General features: G+C 25.8%; 1 protein-coding gene across 5 annotated transcripts in view; it reads right to left on the reverse strand.

Annotated features, from left to right (window-relative positions):
* The window catches only part of LOC145260554 (uncharacterized), a 285,770-nt gene that overhangs the window by 186,900 nt on the left and 72,007 nt on the right, over positions 1-26,863 (reverse strand). For 4 of the 5 annotated variants that reach the window (XM_080118792.1, XM_080118794.1, XM_080118790.1 and 1 more), the window contains 3 exons: positions 22,017-22,186; positions 19,270-19,317; positions 98-170 (listed from right to left, as the gene is read on the reverse strand). In XM_080118792.1, the coding sequence (XP_079974918.1) occupies positions 98-170; positions 19,270-19,317; positions 22,017-22,186 (291 nt within the window). The remainder of the gene's footprint in view (positions 1-97; positions 171-19,269; positions 19,318-22,016; positions 22,187-26,863) is intronic. The other variant, XM_080118793.1, reaches the window with a different exon arrangement.

The raw sequence follows: 26,863 nt of genomic DNA on the forward strand, positions 1-26,863 counted from the left end.
AAATATGTGGACAAAAAGCAAAGTACAAATAAATGGATACAAAAATAAGAACAAATTTTTTCAAAGAAATTCATGAATGAAGTAAATGAACACTGACCGATAGTAAACACATCTGACTTCCTTCGTGAACAGGGGCCATCACACCGATTATTAGGATCGCTTGGGAATATCTAAAATGTGAAAATGAATTTTTGAAGATTAGATTTGTTGGACAATGTGTACATCCCAATTGAAAAGAATGAGTTTAGTATGACAACACGTCTGATGTCACTTAAACAGCTTTCCAAACATGAATGAAATGAAAAGAATTAATGAAAAGAAGATCAAAAAGAAAGAAACGCTTTTGCAAAAAAAAAAAAATTCTTACAATAATTTTAATTTTGCTGTGGACAATGCTAGGAAAATTAATTTATCAACAATAGATTAAAAAAAAATACATCTTTTTTTTTTTTCAGTAAATAAAAGTTATTGCATTAGTGAGTGATAAACGGAGTAACAGTTCGGTTTAAATGATGGATGTTTTCTTTGTTTTTTTTTTCTTTTTTCAACCTCATTAGAATGATTACCTCCTTGTAAGGGAAGTAACTCTGTTTAAACGAGAGAGGGAGAGAGACAGACAGACAGACAGAAAGACAGACAGACGGACAGAGCAATGATTGCTCACCATTTTTTGCTAATGATTGTTATTTATTTTAAATGTTCAGTTAATTAGTGGTCTCAATACTTATTTAGATCCAATTATTACATAACATGTTGGAGTGATTTATTATTATTTCTTTTCTTCGGTTTCTCCCATTGAGGGATGGCTGATTCCCCTTCCTACCTCCCGTTTTGGGGGTGCTTTTCGAATAATATGCCGGCAATTAAGTCAGATGTGTCTCCTGCCGTCGTCACTTTTCACTGTTTGGTGACCATTGGATGAGGGCCGTAGCTTCTAACCAACACCCAGGTCTCAGACACAAGGCTTTGCAGATCTTTTGCTTCAGTTGTATTTTACCTTGCTGTTAAGTGTTTTTGTGTTCATCTCTAACCTGAATAGGTTTTAAGTTGTTTTTCGATGGAATAGGATATTTGCTATTAATTTTCTTACTATTACCAATTTGTTAGGGAAATGTTTGCAGTCTATTGGAACATCTACAAGAATTAGTAGGGATGTGTGTGAGACTCCTTTGCTTTTTTCAGCCTAGTGTTTATTCTTTCTGTCTGCTACAGTTGCTATTTCATTGCTTTGGAAAAATGTAGGGCTTTTTATGATGTGTCGAAAACCTCAATTTTTCACAAAATCAGCAAATTCTTTAACCATGTATTGAATCAATTCTCAAAATCAGTGGAGCTTCATGCCTAGCAAATAATAACTTTATACTTTTTATGAACTCTGTAGACATAATCTAACTTAGACAAACTCTCTATACTTGGAAAAGTAGTTAACCAAAACCATATATGTCTGGCTGTATAATACAAGTAAATTAGAAACTAACGTATATGCCAGGGTTTGAATGTGAATTTAATTTCCACCAACGTTTCAATCAATTGGTGTCTCAGATGATTGATCTCTCACAAGTGGCGTATCTAGGGTATGGCAGACATGGCCCGTGCCATGGGCGCCACTCTGACATGGGCGCTTAAAGCAAGAATAACCATATAATTACTTTATTAAAACATTCATTTCATGGTTTATCTTTCGTTAAAATTGTGCCTGTATTATAATATTATGTAGGTTAGGTATATCTAACCTATAAATTATTAAGAAGGGGCGGACATTCAAACTTTGCCATGGGCGCCATTTTACATAGGTACGCCACTGCAGAGATCTTCAAATACTCAAAATATTAAGGCATCAAATAATATGGCCAATGATATAGCGTTTTTTTATATTTTTTAAATGTTAAACTTTTTTTATTTATGAATCTAACTTGATAATTCTTCCATGCATCAAATGTAGGCTGTAATTGTTTATATTTTATTTTTTTTATTTTTTTGGACACAAATAAATGAACCTAGCTAATGCTTTGTTTATTTCCTTAACATATTTCATGTAATTTATATATTTAAGTTTTCTATAGTTTGGCCTTTTACTTGTTTTCTTAATTTGGAATTTCTAACCATCACTAAACGATCGGTAATTATGCACCCCTGTGTGATTAATACATAAAGGGGAAAGTTTTCATTCACAATCTGGAATATTTATTTCATCATAATCATTTACATTTATAGTCTTTACTGTGTTTTTATACTCTAAAATCTTATTTCTTATGTTTTTTTAGCTTATATGTTGCTATTGGATTCGAATCCTCTATTTTAAGTTCATTTGCTAGTAATTGTATGATTGTGGAATATTTTAGATTTATATTATTAAATCCTTTATGTTCATACAAAACCCCACACACATTTTGAGGTTTATTTTACATACCCACATTAGGGGCTAGAAGTTTTCTAATCTGATTGAAAGACTTGGATGGCAGATTCTCTGTTGTTTCTATCTACATGTGTTTTATATCTAGTACTACAGCGAAACAAAGTTGGACATAATCGTCCTACATTTTATAATTTTGTGAGAGTGCTTTACTGTTTAGACTATATGTATCAATTACTCGCTTCAATTATTTCTTCTTTATTCTGACGTATTATGTCCATTATTAGTGACCTCACCAAAACTATTATACCTATTATCGTTAAATTTTTCAATAATTTCTATAAAAAGACGGTTTACTACAAGTTTCTTTAAAATCTTTAATAACATGGATGCATCCTTTAGTACCAGTGTAGAATAAGGAAGACATTCTAACATTAACTTTTTTTTTTCGTTCTTACGACTTCGTTAGTAGGTTTGTATGAAAAGAGTTATTATTGCGAAGAGTGCCTGTGTAGTGACGTAGATGAAAGATTAGGCAGACCTGTTGAAAGAAAGAATTCATGAATACGTGTTGAAGTTAGTAGTAGGAGTATGCATCCATGTATGAACGAGGGGAGGGGGCTAAAAGATTAGAGAGTCCTGTGGGAGAAGAATAATTCATGTGTGTATTGTTGGCTTCTCATCGACTCAGGGTCCAAAGGCCTAGGCAAAGTTGCGCCTCAACAGCAGAGTGTGTAGTCAAACGAGAGACAAGAAGAAAGTGAGAGATAATTGCGGTGGGTTTAACCTTTTATAATCTCAGTTACGTGTTCAACTCACCTGAGTGATGATATTTGATTGGACAAGCCAAAAAGAAGTTGACTGCTATAACCAATCAGCAATGATGTTATAAAACAAACATATTCAAAATCTTAAGCCATGAGGATATGCTGCTATATGAATTCATACATCTACTTAAATGAAGCATTTTTCACCTTTGTATTGTAAATTACAATTTTACATAACTAGTAAATCAAATCTTCTCCTTGTTATATTGTCGTATATTTATTACTTCTGACTTTAATTTTGCTAAATGACTATAGAGAGAGCGAGTTCATAATGAACGAACATTGTTAAACTTTATCTTTTTCTTGGTTAGCATGTTACTTTGTGTGGCTTTCAATGGGGCATTGACTGTGTATAGGTTTTTGCCAGAAATATGGTGGATTGTAAAGCTGTCTGGTAATCCATTGTTTTAATGCCATGTAGGGGCACAAGTGGCTTATGGTCTATCTTGATTTTAAATTCTAGTCTTAATCAGAGAATTGCTTACATATCCAGGCTATAACAAAATCATTTGTCTGGCTCACTAAAGGTTTTGTTATGACACCAGGAAATTATAAATTCTAAAAACTTTGACTTACTGAGGTTCCAAACTTTTCAATTTTGTACCAAATTTGGCATGGAGCATCCTAGAGTTGCCAGACATGACATGGAAGGAGATCAACTACTACGAGGGGCGTGCAATAAGTAATGCCCCTGACCCACTTCCCATAGCAGTAGAGCAACGAAACTTGGCACAGTTATTAGTCTTTCTCTACATAGGAACCACCAAGAGTTATGCATTTCTCCCATCGTTTGATGCAGCTCTGGAGACCGTTTTTGTAGAACACCCCAGGTTGGTCCTCCAACCATGACCTGACTTCAGAAATTAAGGCTGCATCTTCTGGGAAACGCTTTCCTTTCAAAAACAGCTTCACGGCTGGGAAGAGGTCAAAGTCAGAGGGTGCAAGGTCAGGAGAGTAGGGAGGATGGGGAAGGATTTCATAACCACATGCCCGTACTTCTGATCTGGCGACATGCGAGTTGTGGACCGAAGCGTTGTCCTGCAGGAGGAGGGTACCTTTGCTGATCTTGCCCCGCCTCTTGATTTTGATAGCTTCAGCTTAATTTCCTCAAAAGTGAAGCATAATATGCTCCTGTAATTGTGGTATCCTTTGCCAGGAAATCTGTCATCACTACTACGTCCTGGTCCCAGAAGACTGTGAGCATGACCTTGCCAGCGGAGGGCTGCACCCTTGCCTAATTTGGAGGTGGTGAATCCAAGTGCTTCCACTGCATTGACTGCACTTTGGTCTCTGGATCATAGTTTCATCCTGTGTAATCAGTCTTTTGAAAAACTTTGACTCATCTTCTTGGCACATCTCCACATTCATCCTCAAGGACTTGACGTGTTCTCGCTTCTGGAATGGTGTGAAAAACCTGGGAATCCATCTGGCAGACACCTTATGCATATGCAAATGGTCATGAATGATAGTTTCCACAGACCCTGTACTAATCTTGACATCTTCGGCTATTTGGCGAATAGTAATGCGCCGATTTCCCAAAATGTCAGCCTCAACTTGACGGACAGATGCCTCATCAATGGCAGAAGGGGGGCGACCAGGTCTGGGAAATGTTTCCACAGACTTCCGGCCATGTTTGAATTCACGATGCCAGCGTTTTACAAGGTCATATGATGGGGCATTATCACCATAAGTTTCTTTCATTTCATCAAAAGTCTCCTATGGTGTGCGCCCTTTCAAATATCAAAACAGATCACTATTCGACATTCAACAGGCTCCATTTCACACCTGACTCAGTTCAAACATCTGTAAAACAGAAACTACAATTAGTTCAAAGCTGTAATTTTCCACATAACCCGTAGAGATATAAATCATTGCACATGCAAAATTTCAGCTATATCAGATAACTGGGTCAGGAGCACTACTTATTGCACGCCCCTCGTACTACTATTGCAACTAATAATGTCGCTACTATGGTGGAAATACTTAAGAACAAGATTTATCCATGCATGGAGTATTGCTGCAACATTTAGACTGGTACACTAACCATTAGCCATTTTCCTTTGGCCAGGGTGCAAAAACGTCCAAAACATATTAAGTCGCACACTGTCCACTTAGCTTCAACACCCGTTCTATTGCTGTAATGTTACATCCCTACACTTGTATTAGAAATACTTGGCTACAGAATGTGTTCCAATAAAATTACTAGACTTATGCTCCTCACTAAACATAAATACTCTCGGCCCACCCAATTAGCAGTAAAACTTTCACGGTAGAGCTCTCTAGACACCAAAAATCTTTTTTAATCTTTTTTTTTTAGTCTAAGCAAGCGGTTCAAAGAATAAATATGAAAAACGTATTTGAAGAATAAATATGGAGAAAGAATGTGAAGAATAAGTATGAAGTAAGAATGTGAAGATTAAATATGAAGACGAAATGTGAAGAATAAATATGAAGAAAAAAATGTGAAGAATAAATATGCAGAAAAAATGTGAAGAATAAATATGAAGAAAAATTGATAGGATCAATATGAAGGAAAAATGTGAAGAATAAATATGAAGAAAAAAATGTGAAGAATAAATATGAAGATAAAAATGTAAAGAATAAATATTAAGGAAAAAAGGGGAAGAATTAATATTAAGACAAAATGTGAAGAATAAATATGAAGAAAACATGTGTAGAATAAATATGAAGAAAAAATGTGTACAACAAATATGAAGAAAAAAATGTGAAGAATAAATATGAAGAAAAAATGTGTAGAATAAATATGAAGAAAAAAATGTGAAGAATAAATATGAAGAAAAAATGTGTAGAATAAATATGAAGAAAAAAATGTGTAGAATAAATATGAAGAAAAAATGTGAAGAATAAATATGATGTAAACATGTGGCAATAAATATGAAGAAAAATTGATAGGATAAATATGAAGAAAAAATGTGAAGAATAAATATGAAGAAAAAAATGTGAAAAATAAATATGAAGAAAAAATGTGAAGAATAAATATTAAGGAAAAAAGGGGAAGAATTACTATTAAGAAAAAAAGAGAAGAATAACTATGAAGAAATAATCTGGAGAATTAATATGAAGAAAAATGTGAAGAATAAATATGAAGGAAAAAAGGTGAAGAATAAATATGAAGGAAAAAATGTGAAGAATAAATATAAAGAAAGAATGTAAAGAATAAATATGAAGAAAAAATGTGAAGAATAAATATGAAGAAAAAATGTGAAGGATAAATATGAAGAAAAAATGTGAAGAATAAATATGAAGAAAAAATGTGAAGAATAAATATGAAGAAAAAATGTGAAGGATAAATATGAAGAAAAAATGTGAAGAATAAATATAAAGAAAGAATGTAAAGAATAAATATGAAGAAAAAACGTAAAGAATAAATATAAAGAAAGAATGTAAAGAATAAATATGAAGAAAAAATGTGAAGAATAAATATGAAGAAAACATGTGAAGGATAAATATGAAGAAAAAATGTGAAGAATAAATATGAAGAAAAAATGTGAAGAATAAATATGAAGAAAAATGTGAAGAATAAATATGAAGCCAAAACTGTGAAGAATAAATATTAAGAAAAATGTGAAGAATAAATATGAAGAAAAAATGTGAAGAATAAATATGAAGAAAAAATGTGAAGAATAAATACGCAGAAAAGCTGCGAGGAATAAATATGAAGAAAAAATGTGAAGAATAAATATGAAGGAAAAATGTGAAGGAATAATATTAAGAAAAAATGTGAAGAATAAATATGAAGAAAAAATATGAGGAATAAATATGAAGAAAAAATGGGAAGGATAAATATGATGAAAAAATGTGAAGAATAAATATGAAGAAAAAAGGAAACAATAAATATGAAGAAAAAATGTAAAGAATAAATATGAAGAAAAAATGTGAAGAAACAATATGAAGAAAAAATGTGAACGATAAATATGGAAAAAAAATGTGAAGAATAAATATGAAGAAAAAATGTGAAGGATAAATATAAAGAAAAAAAAGAAAGAATAAATATGAAGAAAAAATGTAATGAATAAATATGAAGAAAAAATGTGAAGAATAAATATGAAGAAAAAATGTGAAGGATAAATATGACGAAAAAATGTAAAGAAGGAATATGAAAAAAAATGTAAAGAATAAATATGAAGAAAAAATGTGAAGAATAACTATTAAGAAAAAATGTAAAGAATAAATATGAAGGAAAAATGTGAAGAATAAATATGAAGAAAAAATGTGAAGAATAAATATGAAGAAAAAATGGGAAGGATAAATATGAAGAAAAAATGTGAAGAATAAATATGAAGAAAAAATGGGAAGGATAAATATGAAGAAAAAATTGGAAGGATAAATATGAAGAAAAAATGTGAATAATAAATAAAAAGAAAAAAAGGAAAGAATAAATATGAAGAAAAAATGTAAAGAATAAATATGAAGAAAAAATGTGAAGACTAAATATGAAGAAAAAATGTGAAGAATAAATATGAAGAAAAAATGGGAAGAATAAATATGAAGAAAAAATGTGAAGAATAAATATGAAGAAAAAAGGAAAGAATAAATATGAAGAAAAAATGTAAAGAATAAATATGAAGAAAAAATGTGAAGAATAAACATGAAAAAAAAATGTGAAGGATAAATATGAAGAAAAAATGTGAAGAATCAATATGAAGAAAAAATTTGAAGGATAAATATGAAGAAAAAATGTGAAGAACAACTATGAAGAAAAAAAGGAAAGAATAAATATGAAGAAAAAATGTAATGAATAAATATGAAGAAAAAATGTGAAGCATAAATATGAAGAAAAAATGTGAAGGATAAATATGAAGAAAAAATGTAAAGAATGAATATGAAGAAAAAATGTTAAGACTAAATATGAAGAAAAAATTTGAAGAATAAATATGATGAAAAAATGTGAAGAATAAATATGAAGGAAAAATGTGAAGAATAAATATGAAGGAAAAATTTGAAGAATAAATATGAAGAAAAAATGTGAAGAATAAATATGAAGGAAAAATGTGAAGAATATATATAAAGAAAAAAGGTGAAGAATAAATATGAAGAAAAAATGTGAAGGATAAATATGAAGAAAAAATGGAAAGGATAAATATGAAGAAAAAATGTGAAGTATCAATATGAAGAAAAAATGTTAAGAATAAATATGAAGACCAAAATTGGAAGGATAAATATGAAGAAAAAATGTGAAGAATAAAAATGAAGGAAAAATGTGAAGAATAAATATGAAGAAAAAATGTGAAGAATAAATATGAAGAAAAAATGGGAAGGATAAATATGAAGAAAAAATGTGAAGAATAAATATGTAGAAAAAAAGGAAAGAATAAATATGAAGAAAAATGTAAAGAATAAATATGAAGAAAAAATGTGAAGAATAAATATGAAGAAAAAATGGGAAGAATAAATATGAAGAAAAAATGTGAAGGATAAATATGAAGAAAAAATGTGAAGCATCAATATGAAGAAAAAATTTGAAGGATAAATATGAAGAAAAAATGTGAAGAACAACTATGAAGAAAAAAAGGAAAGAATAAATATGAAGAAAAAATGTAATGAATAAATATGAAGAAAAAATGTGAAGCATAAATATGAAGAAAAAATGTGAAGAATAAATATAAAGAAAAAATGGGAAGGATTAATATGAAGAAAAAATTGGAAGGATAAATGTGAAGACAAAATGTGAAGAATAAATATGAAGAAAAAAGGAAAGAATAAATATGAAGAAAAAATGTAAAGCATAAATATGAAGAAAAAATGTAAAGAATAAATATGAAGAAAAAATGTGAAGCATAAATATGAAGAAAAAACGTTGAGAATAAATATGAAGAAAAAATGTAAAGAATAAATATGAAGAAAAAATGTGAAGAATACATATGAAGAAAAATGTGAAGAATAAATATGAAGGAAAAATGTGAAGGATAAATATGAAGAAAAAATGGAAAGGATAAATATGAAGAAAAAATGTGAAGTATCAATATGAAGAAAAAATGTTAAGAATAAATATGAAGACAAAAATTGGAAGGATAAATATGAAGAAAAAATGTGAAGAATAAAAATGAAGGAAAAATGTGAAGAATAAATATGAAGAAAAAATGTGAAGAATAAATATGAAGAAAAAATGGGAAGGATAAATATGAAGAAAAAATGTGAAGAATAAATATGAAGAAAAAATGGGAAGGATAAATATGAAGAAAAAATTTAAAGGATAAATATGGAGAAAAAATGTGAAGCATAAATATGAAGAAAAAAGGAAAGAATAAATATGAAGAAAAAATCTGAGGAATAAATATGAAGAAAAAATGTGAAGGATAAATATGGAGAAAAAATGTGAAGAATAAATATGAAGAAAAAAAGGAAAGAATAAATTTGAAGACAAATTGTAAAGAATAAATATGAAGGAAAAATGTGAAGAATAAATATGAAGAAAAATGTGAAGAATAAATATGAAGTAAAAATGTGAAGAATAAATATGAAGAAAAAATGTGAAGAATAAATATGAAGAAAAAATGTGAAGAATAAATAGTAAGAAAAAATGTGACGGATAAATATGAAGAAAAAATTGGAAGGATAAATATGAAGAAAAAATGTGAAGTATAAATATGAAGAAAAAGTTAAGAATAAATATGAAGAAAAAAATTGGAAGGATAAATATGAAGAAAAAATGTGAAGACTAAATATGAAGAAAAAATGTTAAGAATAAATATGAAGAAAAAATGTGAAGAATAAATATGAAGAAAAAGATGGAAGAATAAATATGAAGAAAATATTTGAAGAATAAATATGAAGAAAAAACGTGAAGAATAACTATGAAGAAAAAAAGGAAAGAATAAATATGAAGAAAAAATGTAAAGAATAAATATGAAGGAAAAATGTGAAGAATAAATATGAATAAAAAATTTGAAGGATAAATATGAAGAAAAAATGTGAAGACTAAATATGAAGAAAAAAAGGCAAGAATAAACATGAAGAAAAAATGTAAAGAGTAAATATGAAGAAAAAATGTGAAGAATAAATATGAAGAAAAAATGTGAAGAATAAATATGACGAAAAAATGTGAAGAATAAATATGTAGAAAAAAAGGAAAGAATAAATATGAAGAAAAAATTTAAAGAATAAATATGAAGAAAAAATGTGAAGAATAAATATGAAGAAAAAATTGGAAGAATAAATATGAAGAAAAAATGTGAAGGATAAATATGAAGAAAAAATGTGAAGAATCAATATGAAGAAAAAATTTGAAGGATAAATATGAAGAAAAAATATGAAGAACAACTATGAAGAAAAAAAGGAAAGAATAAATATGAAGAAAAAATGTAATGAATAAATATGAAGAAAAAATGTGAAGCATAAATATGAAGAAAAATGTGAAGGATAAATATGAAGAAAAAATGTAAAGAATGAATATGAAGAAAAAATGTTAAGAATAAATATGAAGAAAAAATTTGAAGAATAAATATGATGAAAAAATGTGAAGAATAAATATGAAGGAAAAATGTGAAGAAAAAATATGAAGGAAAAATTTGAAGAATAAATATGAAGGAAAAATGTGACGAATAAATATGAAGGAAAAATGTGAAGAATATATATAAACAAAAAATGTGAAGAATAAATATGAAGAAAAAATGGGAAGGATAAATATGAAGAAAAAATGTGAAGAATAAATATGAAGAAAAAATGGGAAGGATAAATATGAAGAAAAAATTGGAAGGATAAATATGAAGAAAAAATGTGAAGAATAAATATGAAGAAAAAAAGGAAAGAATAAATATGAAGAAAAAAAGGAAAGAATAAATTTGAAGACAAATTGTAAAGAATAAATATGAAGAAAAAATGTGAAGTATAAATATGAAGAAAAAGTTAAGAATAAATATGAAGAAAAAAATTGGAAGGATAAATATGAAGAAAAAATGTGAAGACTAAATACGAAGAAAAAATGTTAAGAATAAATATGAAGAAAAAACGTGAAGAATAAATATGAAGAAAAAATGTAAAGAATAAATATGAAGAAAAAATGTGAAGAATACATATGAAGAAAAATGTGAAGAATAAATATGAAGGAAAAATGTGAAGGATAAATATGAAGAAAAAATGGAAAGGATAAATATGAAGAAAAAATGTGAAGTATCAATATGAAGAAAAAATGTTAAGAATAAATATGAAGACCAAAATTGGAAGGATAAATATGAAGAAAAAATGTGAAGAATAAAAATGAAGGAAAAATGTGAAGAATAAATATGAAGAAAAAATGTGAAGAATAAATATGAAGAAAAAATGGGAAGGATAAATATGAAGAAAAAATGTGAAGAATAAATATGTAGAAAAAAAGGAAAGAATAAATATGAAGAAAAATGTAAAGAATAAATATGAAGAAAAAATGTGAAGAATAAATATGAAGAAAAAATGGGAAGAATAAATATGAAGAAAAAATGTGAAGGATAAATATGAAGAAAAAATGTGAAGCATCAATATGAAGAAAAAATTTGAAGGATAAATATGAAGAAAAAATGTGAAGAACAACTATGAAGAAAAAAAGGAAAGAATAAATATGAAGAAAAAATGTAATGAATAAATATGAAGAAAAAATGTGAAGCATAAATATGAAGAAAAAATGTGAAGGATAAATATGAAGAAAAAATGTAAAGAATGAATATGAAGAAAAAATGTTAAGAATAAATATGAAGAAAAAATTTGAAGAATAAATATGATGAAAAAATGTGAAGAATAAATATGAAGGAAAAATGTGAAGAATAAATATGAAGGAAAAATTTGAAGAACAAATATGAAGAAAAAATGTGAAGAATAAATATGAAGGAAAAATGTGAAGAATATATATAAAGAAAAAATGTGAAGAATAAATATGAAGAAAAAATGGGAAGGATAAATATGAAGAAAAAATGTGAAGAATAAATATGAAGAAAAAATGGGAAGGATAAATATGAAGAAAAAATTGGAAGGATAAATATGAAGAAAAAATTCGAAGAATAAATATGAAGAAAAAAAGGAAAGAATAAATATGAAGAAAAAATGTAAAGAATAAATATGAAGAAAAAATGTGAAGAATAAATATGAAGGAAAAATGTGAAGAATAAATATGAAGGAAAAATGTGAAGAATACATATGAAGAAAAAATGTGAAGAATAAATATGAAGAAAAAATGTGAAGAATAAATATGAAGAAAAAATGGGGAGAATAAATATGAAAAAAATATGTAAAGAATGAATATGAAGAACAAATGTGAAGAATAAATATGAAGAAAAAAATGTAAAGAATAAATATGAAGAAATAATCTGAAGAATTAATATGAAGAGAAATGTGAAGAATAAATATGAAGGAAAAATGTTACGGATGAATTAGAAGAAAAAATGTGAAGAATAAATATGAAGAAAAAATGTGAAGACTAAATATGAAGAAAAGATGTGAAGAATAAATATGAAGAAAAAATGTGAAGGATAAATATGAAGACAAAATGTGAAGAATAAATATGGAGAAAATATGTGAAGAATAAATATGAAGAAACAAGGTGAAGAATAAATATGGAGAAAAAATGTGAAGGATAAATATGAAGAAAAAATGTGAAGAATAAATATGAAGAAAAAATGGGAAGGATAAATATGAAGAAAAAATTGGCAGGCTAAATATGAAGAAAAAATGTGAAGAATAAATATGAAGAAAAAAATTGGAAGGATAAATATGAAGAAAAAATGTGAAGAATAAATATGAAGAAAAAATGTGAAGAATAAATATGAAGAAAAAATGTGAAGAATAAATATGAAGAAAAAATGGGAAGAATAAATATGAAAAAAATATGTGAAGAATGAATATGAAGAAAAAATGTGAAGAAACAATATGAAGAAAAAAAGGAAAGTATAAATATAAAGAAAAAATGTGAAGAATAAATATGAAGGAAAAATGTGAAGGAATAATATTAAGAAAAAATGTGAAGAATAAATATCAAGAAAAAATGTGAGGAATAAATATGAAGAAAAAATGGGAAGGATAAGTATGATGAAAAAATGTGAAGAATAAATATGAAGAAAAAAAGGAAACAATAAATATGAAGAAAAAATGTAAAGAATAAATATGAAGAAAAAATGTGAAGAAACAATATGAAGAAAAAATGTGAAGGATAAATATGGAAAAAAAATTGAAGAATAAATATGAAGAAAAAATGTGAAGGATAAATATAAAGAAAAAAAAGAAAGAATAAATATGAAGAAAAAATGTAATGAATAAATATGAAGAAAAAATGTGAAGAAAAAATATGAAGAAAAAATGTGAAGGATAAATATGACGAAAAAATGTAAAGAAGGAATATGAAAAAAAATGTAAAGAATAAATATGAAGAAAAAATGTGAAGAATAACTATTAAGAAAAAATGTGAAGAATAAATATGAAGGAAAAATGTGAAGAATAAATATGAAGAAAAAATGTGAAGAATAAATATGAAGAAAAAATGGGAAGGATAAATATGAAGAAAAATGTGAAGAATAAATATGAAGTAAAAATGGGAAGGATAAATATGAAGAAAAAATGGGAAGGATAAATATGAAGAAAAAATGTGAATAATAAATAAAAAGAAAAAAAGGAAAGAATAAATATGAAGAAAAAATGGGAAGGATAAATATGAAGAAAAAATGTGAAGAATAAATATGAAGAAAAAATGGGAAGGATAAATATGAAGAAAAAATTGGAAGGATAAATATGAAGAAAAAATTCGAAGAATAAATATGAAGAAAAAAAGGAAAGAATAAATATGAAGAAAAAATGTAAATAATAAATATGAAGAAAAAATGTGAAGAATAAATATGAAGGAAAAATGTGAAGAATAAATATTAAGGAAAAATGTGAAGAATAAATATGAAGAAAAAATGTGAAGAATAAATATGAAGAAAAAATGTGAAGAATAAATATGAAGAAAAAATGGGGAGAATAAATATGAAAAAAATATGTGAAGAATGAATATGAAGAACAAATGTGAAGAATAAATATGAAGAAAAAAATGTAAAGAATAAATATGAAGAAATAATCTGAAGAATTAGTATGAAGAGAAATGTGAAGAATAAATATGAAGGAAAAATGTTACGGATGAATTAGAAGAAAAAATGTGAAGAATAAATATGAAGAAAAAATGTGAAGACTAAATATGAAGAAAAGATGTGAAGAATAAATATGAAGAAAAAATGTGAAGGATAAATATGAAGACAAAATGTGAAGAATAAATATGGAGAAAATATGTGAAGAATAAATATGAAGAAACAAGGTGAAGAATAAATATGGAGAAAAAATGTGAAGGATAAATATGAAGAAAAAATGTAAAGAATAAATATGAAGAAAAAATGTGAAGAATAAATATGAAGAAAAAATGTGAAGAATAAATATGACGAAAAAATGGGAAGAATAAATATGAAAAAAATATGTGAAGAATGAATATGAAGAAAAAATGTGAAGAAACAATATGAAGAAAAAAAGGAAAGTATAAATATAAAGAAAAAATGTGAAGAATAAATATGAAGGAAAAATGTGAAGGAATAATATTAAGAAAAAATGTGAAGAATAAATATCAAGAAAAAATGTGAGGAATAAATATGAAGAAAAAATGGAGAGGATAAATATGATGAAAAAATGTGAAGAATAAATATGAAGAAAAAAAGGAAACAATAAATATGAAGAAAAAATGTAAAGAATAAATATGAAGAAAAAATGTGAAGAAACAATATGAAGAAAGAATGTGAAGGATAAATATGGAAAACAAATTGAAGAATAAATATGAAGAAAAAATGTGAAGGATAAATATAAAGAAAAAAAAGAAAGAATAAATATGAAGAAAAAATGTAATGAATAAATATGAAGAAAAAATGTTAAGAAAAAATATGAAGAAAAAATGTGAAGGATAAATATGACGAAAAAATGTAAAGAAGGAATATGAAAAAAAATTTAAAGAATAAATATGAAGAAAAAATGTGAAGGATAAATATGAAGAAAAAATGTGAAGAATCAATATGAAGAAAAAATTTGAAGGATAAATATGAAGAAAAAATGTGAAGAACAACTATGAAGAAAAAAAGGAAAGAATAAATATGAAGAAAAAATGTAATGAATAAATATGAAGAAAAAATATGAAGCATAAATATGAAGAAAAAATGTGAAGGATAAATATGAAGAAAAAATGTAAAGAATGAATATAAAGAAAAAATGTTAAGAATAAATATGAAGAAAAAATTTGAAGAATAAATATGATGAAAAAATGTGAAGAATAAATATGAAGGAAAAATGTGAAGAAAAAATATGAAGGAAAAATTTGAAGAATAAATATGAAGAAAAAATGTGAAGAATAAATATGAAGGAAAAATGTGAACGATAAATATGAAGAAAAAATGTGAAGAATTAATATGAAGAAAAAATTTGAAGGATAAATATGAACAAAAAATGTGAAGAATGCATATGAAGAAATAATGTGAAGCATAAATATGAAGAAAAAAATTTGAAGAATAAATATGAAGAAAAAATGTGAAGAATAAATATGAGGAAAATATGTGAAGAATAAATATGAAGAAAAAATGTGAAGAATAAATATGAAGAAAAAATGTAAAGAATAAATATGAAGAAAATATGTGAAGAATAAATATGAAGGAAAAATGTTAAGGATAAATATGAAGAAAACATGTGAAGAATAAATATGAAGAAAAATGTAAAGAATAAATATGAAGAAAAATGGGAAGCATAAATAGGAACAAAAAATGTGAAGACTAAATATGAAGAAAAAAAGGAAAGAATAAATATGAAGAAAAAATGTAAAGAATAAATATGAAGAAAAAATGTGAAGAATAAATATGAAGAAAAAATGTGAAGGATAAATATGAAGAAAAATGTAAAGAATAAATATGAAGAAAAAATGTAACGAATAAATATGAAGAAAAAATAGGAAGGATAATATGAAGAAAAAATGTGAAGAATAAATATGAAGAAAAAATGTGAAGAATAAATATGAAGAAAATATGTGAAGTATAAATATGAAGAAAAAATGTGAAGAATAAATATGAAGAAAAAATGTGAAGAATAAATATGAAGAAAATATGTGAAGAATAAATATGAAGGAAAAATGTTAAGGATAAATATGAAGAAGAAATGTGAAGAATAAATATGAAGAAAAATGTAAAGAATAAACATGAAGAAAAAATGGGAAGCATAAATAGGAAGAAAAAATGTGAAGAATAAATATGAAGAAAAAAAGGAAAGAATAAATATGAAGAAAAAATGTAAAGAATAAATATGAAGAAAAAATGTGAAGAATAAATATGAAGAAAAAATGTAAAGCATAAATATGAAGAAAAAATGTTAAGAATAAATATGAAGAAAAAATGTTAAGAATAAATATTAAGAAAAAATGTGAAGAAAAAATATGAAGAAAAAATGTGAAGAATTAATATGAAGAAAAAATGTGAAGGATAAATATGAAGAAAAAATGTGAAGAATAAATATGAAGAAAAAATGTGAAGGATAAATATGAAGAAAAAATGGGAAGGATAAATATGAAGAAAAACTGGGAAGGATAAATATGAAGAAAAAATGTGAAGAATAAATATGAAAAACAAAAGGAATTAATAAATATGAAGAAAAAATGTAAAGAATAAATATGAAGAAAAAATGTGAAGAATAAATATGAAGAAAAAATGTGAAGGATAAATATGAAGAAAAAATGTGAAGAATAAATATGAAGAAAAAATGTGAAGGATAAATATGAAGAAAAAATGTGAAGAATGAATATGAAGAAAAAATGTGAAGAATAAATATGAAGATAAAAAGAAAAGAATAAATATGAGGAAAAAATGTAAAGAATAAATATGAAGAAAAAATGTGAAGAATAAATATGAAGAAAAAATGTGAAGGATAAATATGAAGAAAAAATGTGAAGAATAAATATGAAGAAACAATAGCAAGGATAAATATGAAGAAAAAATGTGAAGAATAAATATGAAGAAAAAATGTGAAGAATAAATATGAAGAAAAAATGTGAAGAATAAATATGGAGAAAAAATGTGAAGAATAAATATGACGAAAGAGTTGAAGAATAAATATGAAGAAAGAATGTGAAGAATAATTATGAAGAAAAAATGTGAAGAATAAATATGAAGAAAAAATGTGAAGAATAAATATGAAGAAAAAATGTGAAGAATAAATATGAAGGAAAAATGTGTAGAATAAATTTGAAGAAAAAATTTGAAGAATAAATATGAAGAAAAAATATAAAGAATAAATATGAAGAAAAAATGGGAAGGATAAATATGAAGAAAAAATGTGAAGAATAAATAAGAAGATAAAAAGAAAAGAATAAATATGAGGAAAAAATGTAAAGAATAAATATGAAGAAAAAATGTGAAGAATAAATATGAAGAAAAAATGTGAAGAATAAATATGAAGGAAAAATGTGAAGAATAAATATGAAGGAAAAATGTAAAGAGTAAATATGAAGAAAGAGTTGGAGAATAAATATGAAGAAAGAATGTGAAGAATAAATATGAAGAAAAAATGTGAAGAATAAATATGAAGAAAAAATGTGAAGAATAAATATTAAGAAAAAAATGTGAAGAATAAATATGAAGGAAAAATGGTAAGAATAAATATGAAGGAAAAATGTGAAGAGTAAATATGAAGAAAGAGTTGGAGAATAAATATGAAGAAAGAATGAGAAGAATAAATATGAAGAAAAAATGTGAAGAATAAATATGAAGAAAAAATGTGAAGAATAAATATGAAGAAAAAATGTGAAGGATAAATATGAAGGAAAAATGTGAAGGGTAAATATGAAGAAAAAATGTGAAGAATAAATATGAAGAAAAAATGTGAAGAATAAATATGAAGAAAAAATGTGAAGAATAAATATGAAGAAAAAATGTGAAGGATAAATATGAAGAAAAAATGTGAAGAATAAATATGAAGAAAAAATGTAAAGAATAAATATGAAGAAAAAATGTGAAGGATAAATATGAAGAAAAAAGGGGAAGGATAAATATGAAGAAAAAGTATGAAGGATAAATACGAAGAAAAAATGTGAAGAATAAATATGAAGAAAAAATATTAAGGATAAATATGAAGAAAAAATGTGAAGAATAAATATGAAGAAAAAATGTGAAGAATAAATATGAAGAAAAAGTGTGAAGAATAAATATGAAGAAAATATGGTAAGAATTAATATGAAGAAAAAATGTGAAGAATAAATATGAAGAAAAAATGTGAAGAATAAATATGAAGAAAATATGTGAAGAATAAATATGAAGGAAAAATGTTAAGGATAAATATGAAGAAAAAATGTGAAGAATAAATATGAAGAAAAATGTAAAAAATAAATATGAAGAAAAAATGGGAAGGATAAATAGGAAGAAAAAATGTGAAGACTAAATATGAAGAAAAAAAGGAAAGAATAAATATGAAGAAAAAATGTAAAGAATAAATATTAAGAAAAAATGTTAAGAATAAATATGAAGAAAAAATGTGAAGAATTAATATGAAGAAAAAATTTGAAGGATAAATATGAAGAAAAAATGTGAAGAATAAATATGAAGAAAAAATGTGAAGGATAAATATGAAGAAAAAATGGGAAGGATAAATATCAAGAAAAAATGGGAAGGATAAATATGAAGAAAAAATGTGAAGACTAAATATGAAGAAAAAATGTTAAGAATAAATATGAAGAAAAAATCTGAAGAATAAATATGAAGAAAAAATGTGAAGAATAAATATGAAGAAAAAATGTAAAGAATAAATATGAAGAAAAAATGTGAAGAATAAATATGAAGAAATATGTGAAGAATAAATATGAAGGAAAAATGTGAAGAATAAATATGAAGAAAAAATGTGAAGAATAAATATGAATAAAAAATGTGAAGAATTAATATGAAGAAAAAATGTAAAGAATAAATATGAAGAAAATATGTGAAGAATAAATATGAAGAAAAAATGTGAAGAATAAATATGAAGAAAAAATGTGAAGAATAAATATGAAGAAAAAATATGAAGAATAAATATGAAGAAAAAATGTGAAGAATAAATATGAAGAAAATATGTGAAACGCTTTATACTCACTACTACATTATATGTCCCATAATCCAAGTCAGTGAAATTCAATGAAGTCTGAAAAGATGTAAAAAATAAATTAAAAAAATTAGTTTTAAACTGATTTTTTCCCAAAATATCAGCTTTATTAACCTTTTACCTGGCAGCACATTAAATCCATTCGTTTGATCCTACAAAACGCGCTTTCTTAACCTTTAACCTAGAATCAGATTGCTATAAATCAACTCTTTTTCTATTTCTTTTTGTTATTCTGTTTTATTAACGAAGCTTTCTGAACCATTGATCTTCTCATACCTATAAAGTCCGATGCCAGCTATTGAGATTGTTCAGAAGACAACTGGGTGGGCGTTTGAGTAGTATGACGTTTGTTTACATTACATTTAAATGTCTCTATGTAGGTACAGTTGAGAAAATAAATAGTAAGAAAAGAATTGCAAACGAAAGGAGTCCAAAGAAAGAAGATATTAGAGTAAAAGATTTTCAGGCATCTGGATCACGCTAGAGTGAAGAGGTGGGATTTTGCTGCTAGTCAGGGGAGTCAGGTTTATTTACATTGATGAGACACAAGTGCAATATGTTCACCTGAGTACATTCCATGGAAGTACTTGTAAAACAAACAACAGGGATGCAATGTGACAGCAATGTGATAGGGCTGTAGCTTGGCAGCCAATGTGGAATTAAATTAGAAATTCTATTTTGCAACTCATCCAACAGGGATAACCTAATGTTTAGAGCACTGACCCATACATTTTATGATTCAATGTTTACTATTTTCGATAATAAACTAATTTTATGATAATTACCCATTTTATGAATGAAAATCTGTGGGGTTTCAGTGTAATAAATCCACTGCTGAATTCACGTTTATACAGAAGAACTGTCTGCTAACTACAGGAGAATTGTTATAATAGTTGGGCTTTCATTATTATTTGACTGCTTTCATGACAGTATTAAAGCAGATAATTCTATTTACTGAACTGCAAGCAGTACTCTTTGTACATATTCTCATATATTGTGGTGAGTGTATAGATATAAGATGATGTCAGACAGATAATTTGTCAGTTAATATTGATACGGGGTAAGGGACGTCTTATGAGTCACCTCTTCATTTCGAATGGGGAGAGAGTGGCAGGACAATCAAATCACAAAAAGCCTGTTGCTACGAGGAAGTGACGACCCTGGGGTCACAGAGTAAGAAAAAAAGGAAAAAGGAAGAAGAGAAATAGAACTGAAAAAGAACATTTTTAATGCAATATTGTTTAGAAATAGAGCTGAACAGCATTTTAGAATTACTTTAAAGTTAATGTTAACCAATTATTTTTAAATGAATGTTAACCAATTATTTTAAAGTTAATGTTAACCAATTATCGTTAAACTAACAATTTCTCAGGTAAATTCGACATACTGCTGTCAAAACTTTAAATTCCTAAAACTTTTTTACTTTTTTAACTTGACGTGCATACGACTACGCATGTAAAACACCTTCTTCCAGCTCGTCCATCTGTTCGCTTCACGTCCATTTTTATTCACCTTTTTTTTAACAAAGGAGTCACCACTTATCAAAGCCTGGAGGCCACTCGAGGATAAGGGTTAATGACTGTACCGTAATCAATAGGAAAATGTAGTAATCGTTAGTAGTAAAAATTTGGTAAATTGGATTACTTAAGGGAATGGATCATCAAGAATTTGTTCACATTGGACTTGAAGACGACCATATTGTAGTCAGTTGGAAAGCAAGAAAGCGAAACAGAGTTCAACACGCATGAAGTTCTAAGAAAGAAACTTTGTTCATGGAATCTACGTTTAGGTTTAGGCACAGATAAAGAGTGGGGGAAATTATTAATAGTGGTTTCAACTAGATGAGTGTTTTTCATGGAAGTCAGGCCAAGAGGGATCATAGATTGGAGCTCATATGAGCAGTTGCCATGAAAATAACGATAAAGCAGAGACAGGCTCGCAATGTCTCTTTTGTGGGAAAGAGGTTGCAGGGAAGAAAAAAGGCTACGAAGTCTATTTTGAATTCTGTCAAGGCAGGATAAGCTGCTTCTAGCAGCTCCTGACCAGATGTGGCAACAGTACTCCATCCTTGGGAATATTTGGCTCTAATACAGGTAGAGAATTGCATCAGCAGTGAGATATCTACTGAGCGGTAGAACGATCCCACTATTTTTCCAGTGAACTTAGCAACAGATTTGATGTAGATGTTGCATTTCAGATCAGGAGTAAAGGTCAGACCCAGAAGCTTGTCAAAACATGGAGCCTCTCCAAGATGAGAGCCATCCATTTCAATTGATGCCAGATGAGGATCAGAGCGTTGATGATATAAAGATAGAAATTTGGTTTTAGGTACATTAAAATTAACCAGTCACTTTTTCCCCATTGCACCACGTGAGAAAGAAACAAAGAGAACTTGGTTATTTATGGCATTTGAAGTGTTACTATAGATGGTAGTGTCGTCAGCATAAATGTCTACGAATGATCTTAGGATCACTTGTCTCATTTGCATAGAAACGGCGACAGTCAGCGTCGCCCACATGACCGTCAGCCATAAAAGTTACTGGGTGTCATTATTTTAGCCTTTCTTTTTTTTTTTTTTTGTTCCCCGACCGACCCATGCTAGCTCAGTAACTTATGATTTTCTCTACACCAGTTTATCTATCAAACTTTTAATAAGCATCTCTGTCGATCATTCTTTTTTTTACAGGAGCACAAGTTGATTTATGAAAAGAAAAGAAAGCAAAAGAATAATTACTTACCATATTAGTCTCAATTAGACGTACGTTCTGTTTGGTAAATTCGCTGTTTATTGAGACAAAATAGTCAACAAAGCCGAACATAGGTGGAGCATGCTTAAAAGATACATGCACCATCTTACTCCTTCCATTGACGATTGTTGAGAAGCAACTCTTCCAATGCTGGATTTTATCTGAGCACAAATAAAATAACACAGTTCATTCTTTGTCACCGTTTTTCTACTGTAGTCATCGTGAATTGTATAAGGAAAGGCTAATTGCAAAGATACCTATCCTCTAGGCTTTGCTAAGCAGGAAGAAAAATGGGTTATTATAATTTGGTTATAAGGATAACATTTTACATTTTAAAATTTAAATTTGATTCATGCAGATTTATCAACAAAACAGGCATGATCTAAAAGGAGTAACATCGACAAGGATGCCATAATATGCTGAGTCGGCACATATGCGTCTACTATAAATGCTTAGGTGAGTTCGTAATAAAAGAAACTACTTTCGAAAGTGGCAGCACATCTGGCTGACATGTCGAGTGATGTATCTCAGAAAATAAAAATAAAAATGGCTACATTAACACAATAATATGTTGAGTCGGCACATATGCGTCTACTATAAATGTTTGGGTGAGTTCGTAATAAAAGAAACTACTTTCGAAAGTGGCAGCACATCTGGCTGACATGTCGAATGATGTATCTCAGGAAATAAAAATAAAAATGGCTACATTAACACAATAATATGTTGAGTCGGCACATATGCGTCGACTATAAATGTTTGGGTGAGATAGTAATAAAAGAAACTACTTTCGAAAGTGGCAGCACATCTGGCTGACATGTCGAGTGATGTATCTCAGGAAATAAAAATAAAAATGGCTACATTAACACAATAATATGTTGAGTCGGCACATATGCGTCGACTATAAATGTTTGGGTGAGATAGTAATAAAAGAAACTACTTTCGAAAGTGGCAGCACATCTGGCTGACATGTCGAATGATGTATCTCAGAAAATAAAAATAAAAATGGCTACATTAACACAATAATATGTTGAGTCGGCACATATGCGCCTACTATAAATGTTTTATTTAGAATATGATTCAACATTACAAATATCACATTTATTTAGAATATGATTGAACATGTAAAAATATCACATTTATTTAGAATATGATTCAACATTACAAATATCACATTTATTTACAACATGATTGAACATGTAAAAATATCACATTTATTTAGAATATGATTGAACATGTAAAAATATCTAATTTATTTAGAATATGATTGAACATGTAAAAATATCACATTTATTTACAACATGATTGAATATGTAAAAATATCACATTTATTTATAACATTATTGAATATGTAAAAATATCACATTCATTTAGAATATGATTGAAGATGTAAAAATATCACATTTATTTAGAATATGATTGAACATGTAAAAATATCACATTTATTTACAACATGATTGAATATGTAAAAATATCACATTTATTTACAACATTATTGAATATGTAAAAATATCACATTCATTTAGAATATGATTGAAGATGTAAAAATATCACATTTATTTAGAATATGATTGAACATGTAAAAATATCACATTCATTTAGAATATGATTGAATATGTAAAAATATCACATTTATTTAGAATATGATTGAACATGTAAAAATATCACATTCATTTAGAATATGATTGAACATGTAAAAATATCACATTTATTTAGAATATGATTGAATATGTAAAAATATCACATTTATTTAGAATATGATTGAACATGTAAAAATATCACATTCATTTAGAATATGATTGAAGATGTAAAAATATCGCATTTATTTAGAATATGATTGAATATGTAAAAATATCACATTCATTTAGAATATGATTGAACATGTAAAAATATCACATTTATTTAGAATATGATTGAACATGTAAAAATATCACATTTATTTAGAATATGATTGAAGATGTAAAAATATCGCATTTATTTAGAATATGATTGAAGATGTAAAAATATCACATTTATTTAGAATATGATTGAACATGTAAAAATATCACATTTATTTAGAATATGATTGAACATGTAAAAATATCACATTTATTTAGAATATGATTGAACATGTAAAAATATCACATTTATTTACAACATGATTGAATATGTAAAAATATCACATTTATTTAGAATATGATTGAACATGTAAAAATATCACATTCATTTAGAATATGATTGAACATGTAAAAATATCACATTTATTTAGAATATGATTGAATATGTAAAAATATCACATTTATTTAGAATATGATTGAACATGTAAAAATATCACATTCATTTAGAATATGATTGAACATGTAAAAATATCACATTTATTTAGAATATGATTGAAGATGTAAAAATATCGCATTTATTTAGAATATGATTGAAGATGTAAAAATATCGCATTTATTTAGAATATGATTGAATATGTAAAAATATCACATTCATTTAGAATATGATTGAACATGTAAAAATATCACATTTATTTAGAATATGATTGAACATGTAAAAATATCACACTTATTTAGAATATGATTGAACATGTAAAAATATCACACTTATTTAGAATATGATTGAACATGTAAAAATATCACACTTATTTAGAATATGATTGAACATATAAAAATATCACATTTATTTAGAATATGATTGAACATGTAAAAATATCACACTTATTTAGAATATGATTGAACATGTAAAAATATCACACTTATTTAGAATATGATTGAACATGTAAAAATATCACATTTATTTACAACATGATTGAATATGTAAAAATATCACATTTATTTATAACATTATTGAATATGTAAAAATATCACATTCATTTAGAATATGATTGAACATGTAAAAATATCACATTTATTTAGAATATGATTGAATATGTAAAAATATCACATTCATTAAGAATATGATTGAATATGTAAAAATATCACATTTATTTAGAATATGATTGAACATGTAAAAATATCACATTCATTTAGAATATGATTGAACATGTAAAAATATCACATTCATTTAGAATATGATTGAACATGTAAAAATATCACATTCATTTAGAATATGATTGAACATGTAAAAATATCACACTTATTTAGAATATGATTGAACATGTAAAAATATCACATTTATTTAGAATATGATTGAATATGTACAAATATCACATTTATTTACAACATGATTGAATATGTAAAAATATCACATTCATTTAGAATATGATTGAACATGTAAAAATATCACATTTATTTAGAATATGATTGAATATGTAAAAGTATCACATTTATTTAGAATATGATTGAATATGTAAAAATATCACATTCATTTAGAATATGATTGAACATGTAAAAATATCACATTTATTTAGAATATGATTGAACATGTAAAAATATCACATTTATTTAGAATATGATTGAAGATGTAAAAATATCACATTTATTTAGATTATGATTGAACATGTAAAAATATCACATTTATTTACAACATGATTGAATATGTAAAAATATCACATTTATTTAGAATATGATTGAACATGTAAAAATATCACATTCATTTAGAATATGATTGAACATGTAAAAATATCACATTCATTTAGAATATGATTGAATATGTAAAAATATCACATTTATTTAGAATATGATTGAACATGTAAAAATATCACATTTATTTAGAATATGATTGAATATGTAAAAATATCACATTTATTTAGAATATGATTGAACATGTAAAAATATCACATTTATTTAGAATATGATTGAACATGTAAAAATATCACATTCATTTAGAATATGATTGAATATGTAAAAATATCACATTTATTTAGAATATGATTGAATATGTAAAAATATCACATTTATTTAGAATATGATTGAAGATGTAAAAATATCACATTTATTTAGAATATGATTGAATATGTAAACATATCACATTTATTTAGAATATGATTGAAGATGTAAAAATATCACATTTATTTAGAATATGATTGAAGATGTAAAATATCACATTTATTTAGAATATGATTGAACATGTAAAAATATCACATTCATTTACAACATGATTGAATATGTAAAAATATCACATTTATTTAGAATATGATTGAAGATGTAAAAATATCACATTTATTTAGAATATGATTGAATATGTAAAATATCACATTCATTTACAATATGATTGAATATGTAAAAATATCACATTTATTTAGAATATGATTGAAGATGTAAAAATATCACATTTATTTAGAATATGATTGAAGATGTAAAATATCACATTCATTTACAATATGATTGAATATGTAAAAATATCACATTTATTTAGAATATGATTGAACATGTAAAAATATCACATTTATTTAGAATATGATTGAAGATGTAAAATATCACATTTATTTAGAATATGATTGAATATGTAAAAATATCACATTTATTTAGAATACGATTGAAGATGTAAAAATATCACATTTATTTAGAATACGATTGAACATGTAAAAATATCACATTTATTTAGAATATGATTGAATATGTAAAATATCACATTTATTTAGAATATGATTGAATATGTAAAAATATCACATTTATTTAGAATATGATGTAATATGTAAGAATATCACATTCATTTACAATATGATTGAATATGTAAAAATATCACATTTATTTAGAATATGATTGAGCATGTAAAATATCACATTTATTTAGAATATGATTGAACATGTAAAAATATCACATTTATTTAGAATATGATTGAATATGTAAAAATATCACATTTATTTAGAATATGATTGAAGATGTAAAAATATCACATTTATTTAGAATACGATTGAAGAT

Source organism: Euprymna scolopes, chromosome 36 (assembly GCF_053919585.1).
Source record: "Euprymna scolopes isolate OS-2025 chromosome 36, ASM5391958v1, whole genome shotgun sequence".
Lineage (NCBI taxonomy): Eukaryota > Metazoa > Mollusca > Cephalopoda > Sepiida > Sepiolidae > Euprymna > Euprymna scolopes.